The sequence below is a fragment of the Atractosteus spatula genome, chromosome 7 (genome assembly GCF_055471065.1).
Source record: "Atractosteus spatula isolate fAtrSpa1 chromosome 7, fAtrSpa1.hap1, whole genome shotgun sequence".
Classification (NCBI taxonomy): Eukaryota; Metazoa; Chordata; class Actinopteri; order Semionotiformes; family Lepisosteidae; genus Atractosteus; species Atractosteus spatula.
This window is the reverse complement of record NC_142712.1, coordinates 42,722,394-42,729,429: the sequence shown is the minus strand read 5'-3', so window position 1 is coordinate 42,729,429 and position 7,036 is coordinate 42,722,394. Positions and strand designations below refer to the sequence as shown.

Here is a 7,036-nt window from a genome sequence, read left to right as displayed (position 1 = left end):
GATTGCTGATGTCAGGCAGCCCTGCCAGTGATACTCCTCACCCTGCAGCAATAAGTACTTCTTATCCCACATTGCACCCCATACACCCTGAGCTCCTGAGCGTAGGAACAGGCAAAGCATTAATATTTTATTTTCTGATTTTATCAATCAACTTTATTAATTTCTTATTAATTTTAGTTTGTTGAAAAACACATTTTATTATTACCCTCCCCCCCAAAATATAAGCAGACCACTTTAAGAGAAGCACCACAAGGATTGTTGACATCAACAGAATCAATATAGAAATGTCCAGTGTTATGATAAAATAGGTGAACATTATGAAAAACGACTGAACTGTAAATCAAATGTAAAGATAATAAAAATGCCTAGTCTGCTTCCGCTAGATCTGTTACATTGCATTATATTAAAGAGGACAATCCTCTGCTCAATGTGATACAAAAGCAATGTAGAGATTGAGTTTGAAAATATCTTTCTCAAAAGGTGGCTTTTTATAGATATAATGACATAAAAAATGTAATTATTCAACTGAAAAAAGCAAGTACCAGATCAAAATCATATTACTACAGTAATTTGATTAATTCGTTCAAGAAACTGAAACACTGCATTTATTTCTTTACACTTCACCTTTATTACCATGAATGAGCATGTCTACCCCAAACACCACAGGCACCCATATTGAAGCACTTTCTACACTGCTGCTGGGATTGGAGCTTCAAGGCTTCCTTCACTCTTTAGCTGTGTCTCTCTACAACTTAACAGAGCTTTGGAGTCTGAGTTCAGAGGATCACAGTTCTGTTTCTGCTTCTGATTGAGAGGCAAGTCCTGGGCATGGCGACACAACTGCTGCAGACGCTGGAGAGACAACAAGAACAGATGAGTTTGTTACAGACATCGGCTCAGGAGAAAAAACAAACTAGCACAGTTCAGGATAGAGCTCTCCAGTCACTAAAGAGATTGGAACAGTACCTGGCGTAGTGTCCCTGCTGTCCTGGTGAGTTTATACAGCATGACCAGAGGCACACAGGTGACAGAGGAGAGGGCAAAGAGCCAGCCCAGGACATATGCCCAGTCTGGATACACATAGGTGTTGTTGAACTTCAGAGGGGTATGCTTGACCAGAGAGAAGATGAAGATACCCTAAAGTAGAGAACAGACATCTGACTCAGCTTCACTGAAACAGCACAGGAGGACTAGAGAATATGCATTAAAATAAAGAATATACACTAGTATAACAATAGAAACTGCTTTATACAGGTGATGTTTAAGAAGAAGACTAAAAAAATACAATAGTAAAAGTAAAAGTAAAAGAAATTAACAAGAGCATACAGTTTTAAGCATGTTTAAGCAGAATGTAGGGTAATTAGACATGAGTTTTGAGCTGGGATTTGAAGACAGTCAAAATGTGTCTGCCTAACAGTGAATCTGAAGACCATGTTTGTCTCCTAGAAGATAAAAATAATAAAGAACAGGGCCCAAGACTGAATTCTGTGGCATATCATAATTGACTGGAGCCATGGGAGGACCAAGGAAAAGAAAATGCTGCTTGCCAGTCAGATAAGAGCATAAATCCAGTTAAAGCCAAGATAGACAAGAATGTTTGCAAGTGAATGATTTACTGTATTAAAAGCAGCATTAAGATCAAGGAACATAAGGATACTTATATCTTCTGAGTCAGACACAGTAAGTAAATCACTCACAACCCTGACAAGAGCAGTCTCAATGCAATGATTAAAGCAAACACTGGACTGAAATGGTTCAAACAAATCAGGAAATAGGAATGGTGAATTAGAAATCAGTCTATAGTTTATCATTTTATCAGAACACAAGCCTGTTTTTTTAATCTAGGAGTTTTGATTGATGCAGTCTTTAAGACAGTAGGTACCACACCCATGGGAAATGAACTGTTGATGACGTTGACAATTAACTGGCAGATGTCTGAGAGGCAAGCTTTCAGTAAAGTTGTAGGCATGGCATCTAGGCAACTAGTTTTTTTTGTAGCTGTTAATAATTATTGTATTCGAGATATAGGAGGATCTGGCAAAAAAGAGAACAGCTCTGTACACTTGCAGGTGTTCATTGTAAGCCTGAGTGTGAAACACTACGCCAGAGCTTTTGCTTAAGTGCTCCAGGTTCTCTTGTGAAGTTCAGGTTTACATAATGGAGAGAAGCTCTTGAAAGAAACAGAGCAAGTTTTAAGGGAGGCATATTTAACCAAAATACTAGTCAAAATACTGATATTAAAGTTACTTTCAAGGTTAGTTTGTGTAAAAAGTTCAAGAAGAAGTTGAAGACATGCTCTTACAGTGCACACAACTGGAGTGATGTAGCGCCAACAGTACCAAAACACAGCCAAAGGCCGATAGCCAATCATGTCCTCAATGTTGGCACAGAAGAGATCAGCTCCTGCATGAAACCCAGAGGTGAAGATCACCAGCTCAGTAATGACACAAATACAGATGAGCAAATGTATTTTGTAGTGCAGTCTGAATACATTGAGAGTTTTGTGTATTTTATCAGCATCTAATTTATCTCTACTAAGCTGCAGGAGTGAATCCTTGTAAAAGCAGTACTCAAATAAATCTCTGTTAGAATTATGGCAATGAAAACCCCCCACCATTAATAAGAATAAATAGAATAATAGTAATAAAGATTAACATTAACACCTACCATATACCCATCCAATACAAATAGTCTGAAATATGGCAACAAACAAGAGGCAGGCCCCATTGCAAGCATAGTAATCAACCAACTGGAAGATGTATATTCCACCCTGGAAAGACAGAGCAAAATTTGCCATTTAAATACATGTGAGGTGACAACTGTGATTTTACATTACGTACAGAGGTACAACTATGAATGTCTTCTTTTCGGCATTGTGCAGTGCCAACACTTACTGAAACTGTTGTTTCTAAGTTTCTTCATTCCCATGAGCTTCTTAGGCAAACCATTGCAGGTCTTGCTGATTAATTATCAGGCCCCTCAGCCCTTCAGTCCTCACCTCAGTGACCATGAGGAGCCCAAGCAGGAAGCAGACCACACAGAAGAGGAGCAGAAAGAGCTCCTGCCGGTATCCTCTCCGGAACACTGCAGGAAACATATCCACGATGGCCGTCATCACGGTTTCAGTGCCCACAAACTACAGAGAGCAAGATAACAGAGAGCACAGACACCTGGATCACTGAGTCAACTCACTACCAGAACACACAGTCCACAGAGCATGCAAACACAGGTTACCCCTTTGGATATAAAGTATTGTACTGATTCACAAGACGGTCTCACCTCTGTGTCTATTCCCAGCAGGAGGACCATGATGAAGAAACAGACAGCCCACAGCTGGGGTAGAGGCATCATGGCCACTGCCCTCGGGTACGTGATGAACGCCAGGCCAGGACCTGAACAACCAGACATGGGGGAGGCAGGGAGTGAAATCATTTCAATTATAGAAATCACAAACTAAATCTGAGAATGCACAGTTGAGTACAATTAAAATTAAATCTTTGTTAGTGAGCAGCTATATGAATATTTAAACCAATTATTCCTAAGGGTAAAAGTAAAGGTTTTCACAGAACAGTCCTGTAAGATTTACAGTTACAAAGCACACTCCAGTCAAAGGAGAACCAATGAGACAGTAGATGTGGACAGACTGTGGCTCACCAGACTCAGCAACCAGCGAGATGTCCACTCCCTGCTCGTACGCCATGAAGCCCAGCACAGAGAAGATGACAAATCCAGCCACAAAGCTGGTAGCGCTGTTCAGGAGGCACAGGTAGAAGGAGTCCCTGCATGAAGAGAGACCATGGTTACAATCATTTCATCACAACCACCACCCACCCTAGTGTGGAGCCTGAGAGACACTTGCTAACAGCAGGACCTATTGGTCTAGGCTGTACTGCATGTACTGATCACAGTTTGTACTCATAGGATACCAGGTTCAGCACAAAAATCCCATGAAGTGTTAACTGTACTGCAGTAAAATGTTGACAGCACCTACAAAATTTGTCAGTATGGAATGCTTTATTAATGGAAGAATTAACTCAACTCCCATAGAAAATGATAAATTACAAAGGTAAGAGTCCTTAAACAATGATTATGAAAAATGTCAGTTCATGATACTTTGCTGTCTACAGGAATTTCACTTTGATATCATTTTCCAGAGTTACCTTTCTCTTACCTGTAGCAGTTATTGTTGTATTTGTTGTAACTGCTGAGTCCTATTAGCAGTCCTGCACAAACACTGTAAGAGAAGAAAATCTGTGTCCCTGCATCCATCCATACCTAGGATTGACAGGAGCACAGGTTTACAAATCTGTATGGCAGCCACTTGACAGGTTAAAGGGTTAGTTTAATATACAGTATCAACTACACTGTGTGTTAGGCACTGGTATCATGTTTTGAGAATCTGGCCAAACTGGATCAGTTGGTTAGATCTTCTTGGGAACATGGTTAAACACCATGTGAATACTGGGAAAGCGGAGAACCTGGGATTTCATCTGGTCTCATCCCTGTTCTATACATCCTTGCAGTAATTTTGTGGATTTGTGTATAAATCTTCTGGACCACAGCAGTAGGACTTGGGGAACTGTCATTGAGATGCATATACTGTCAGTCTTTGAGATAATGATGTTATTGACATAATCATGGTTCCTACTTAGCATTCAACTACAGACTATGCAGACTAACAGTACAAGGCTCTGCTGTAGCCTCTGGAAATGTACTGTCAGAGGCATAGAACCAAAAATATCACAGTCTTAATTTAATGTAGACTTTATTAAATGAAAAACAAATTGCATTTTTACATACTTTGAAAATAGATTTTTGCAGTTTTATTCCACATGTTTCTCATGCTAGAGATATACATTACACATCGAAGGACCACCTGTGGGTCAGTGAGCCGTGTTACATCAGGGTAGAGGTAGAAGACCAGTCCATCAGCAGCTCCAGGCAGGGTGAGTCCTCGGACCAGCAGCGCCACCAGCATCACATAGGGGAAAGTGGGTGTGAAGTACACTATCTGAGGAGGCAGGAAACCATTGATATATGGACTATTAATTTCAGATCTGCATGTAATTTATAAAACTACCATATTAGAAAGTTAACCCTGTTTTTATACTTCAAATTGTAATCTTGAGAAAGTATCTTAAAAAACTAAGATGTCATGCAGTTCAAATACACAATCCTCACCTTCCCTGAGGACCTCACTCCCTTCCAGACAGAGAAGTAACAGAAGATCCAGGCCAGCAGGAGACACAGGGCCAGATCCCATCTCAGACTGCCCACCTCATCGATCCCACCAGAGATACCCAGCACCCTCCTGCTGCAGAGATGACAATGCACATTCAATATTATTGTAAACAAAACTTGCAAGTGCCTGTAATATAACGTTAGTGATGGGTTTGCCTAACGTACTTCCAGAACTGCATTACAGCAGAGGTGGCCCTTTCTGCCTCTGTCCAGTTGGAAGTGAGATTCTGCTTGTGAAACTCCACACAGGCATCTGAGATAACCAACGGAATGGAAGAAGTGTGTGACCTTGTGTGAAAGATAGCAAGAACTGGTGAGAGTGCAGAGAAAACGGAATCATTGCTCTGCTAATACACAAACATCTGAACTTTCGACTCCATTACTGGATGCCAGTTTCACTAACTCCAGTGTACTCACCCTGGGAAAAAAAACATCTGTGAAGGCTTCATTTTCAATGCACTGAGATTTGAAGTGAACACTTATTCTCAGTACCTGTGTTCCAGGTGTTTCTGCAGCTGTCCCAGGGCAGCTCTGAACTGAAGGAGGAGAACAGGTAGAATAAGGTCCAAGCCTGGATGATGATGTAAACAGTGCTGCTGTAGATCATGATCACCACAGTACAACAGCCAATGCCTGTAGAGACAGAATCAGGATTAGTCTATAGTAATTCCTGTCTTCTGATAGCTGATAATGGTGCTTAACACATCGGTGGGCATTTTATAAAATTCATGTTATTATCTCATATCTATTGTAATAAATTCACATATTGAAGATGATTACTTTTGGCAATTTGTGAATAATTTGAGACTTTCGCTCAGTGATATTTTAGTTTGATTTACTATCATCATGAAACACATCATACAGTGAAAATATCTCTTTCCACACTTTATTTTTGCATTCGAAAAAATGTCATTTGTAAATGTCATTCGTGTTGTCATTTAAACAACTTTCTAATATAGTTTGTATAAACATTTGTAGTCTAAACATTAAAATGCCCTGTTATTGTATCTGAACTAGATACTCTGATGTTCATAGGATCAAGCTGTTGAAACAGATTTCCCAGGAATCCTTCAAGAAATGTCTTGACATGACTGTCTGATCTGTCAGCTTCCAACAGTCAGATGGCCTCCTGTTGTTTTATAATATACTTATGTTCTCAGTTGCATTAGTAATTCCTTTCACTGTCTTAAAATATTGTTGAGTATGTTTTTCAAAATTCTGTTGTGATGAATTTTAATAATGATTGTGCAGGATAGTGTAATGCAGAAAAGCCGTAAAAATGAATTGAAACAAGAAGCTCACCTTCAAACAGGGGGCAGATCTTCCTCCAGCAGGTGACGCCCCCCTGGCTGGTGTACTGCCCCAGAGCCATCTCCAGCAGAAACAGGGGAAGTCCGCAGGTAAACAGGAACAGGACATAGGGGATGAGGAAGGCACCTTTTAAAAAAGAGAGGTTAAATATCACAAAAGATATCATCCCAAACTTATTAACTTTTTCCACACTGAACCTCTTTTTTAGTTCCATGTCTCCATGTAAAAAGGTAGTGGAGCTAGATAGGTCTAAATGCTTGGTGATTTATGATTATTGCCCCCTCTCACCTCCTCCGTTTTTGTAGCACAGGTAGGGGAACCTCCACACGTTGCCCAAACCAACAATATTTCCAGCTACAGCCAAGATGAACTCCCTCTTGTTTGCCCACTGGCCCCTCTCCTGGATCTTCTGCCCCTTCTGCACCAGCCTGATCCCCTGGACTGGGGGCTCATGCTGGGCTTCTGTCTGCAGTTCCCTGGCCAT

The 7,036-nt window shown here is 40.5% G+C and overlaps 1 protein-coding gene across 1 annotated transcript; it reads right to left on the bottom strand.

Moving 5' to 3' along the window:
• Nucleotides 1-687: 687 nt before the first annotated feature.
• LOC148831052 (sodium- and chloride-dependent GABA transporter 2-like) lies at nt 688-7,036 on the bottom strand. Its single transcript, XM_088921328.1, has 14 exons — nt 6,841-7,036; nt 6,544-6,678; nt 5,734-5,874; nt 5,407-5,494; nt 5,182-5,314; nt 4,877-5,011; nt 4,172-4,275; nt 3,655-3,779; nt 3,280-3,392; nt 2,999-3,136; nt 2,668-2,770; nt 2,303-2,403; nt 967-1,137; nt 688-852 (listed from the first exon to the last, which is right to left on the bottom strand). The coding sequence occupies exons 1-14, from the start codon at nt 7,034-7,036 to the stop codon at nt 688-690; spliced, it is 1,848 nt and encodes a 615-aa protein (XP_088777454.1).

Excerpts from the sequence above, each read along its gene's own strand:
- LOC148831052 (XM_088921328.1), bottom strand. The coding sequence starts at position 7,036 with ATGGCCAGGGAACTGCAGACAGAAGCCCAGCATGAGCCCCCAGTCCAG. Across the intron at positions 5,495-5,733 it reads CAGAAACACCTGGAACACAG|ATGCCTGTGTGGAGTTTCAC; the intron begins GTACTGAGAATA and ends TGGTTATCTCAG. Across the intron at positions 5,315-5,406 it reads GCTGTAATGCAGTTCTGGAA|CAGGAGGGTGCTGGGTATCT; the intron begins GTACGTTAGGCA and ends TCATCTCTGCAG.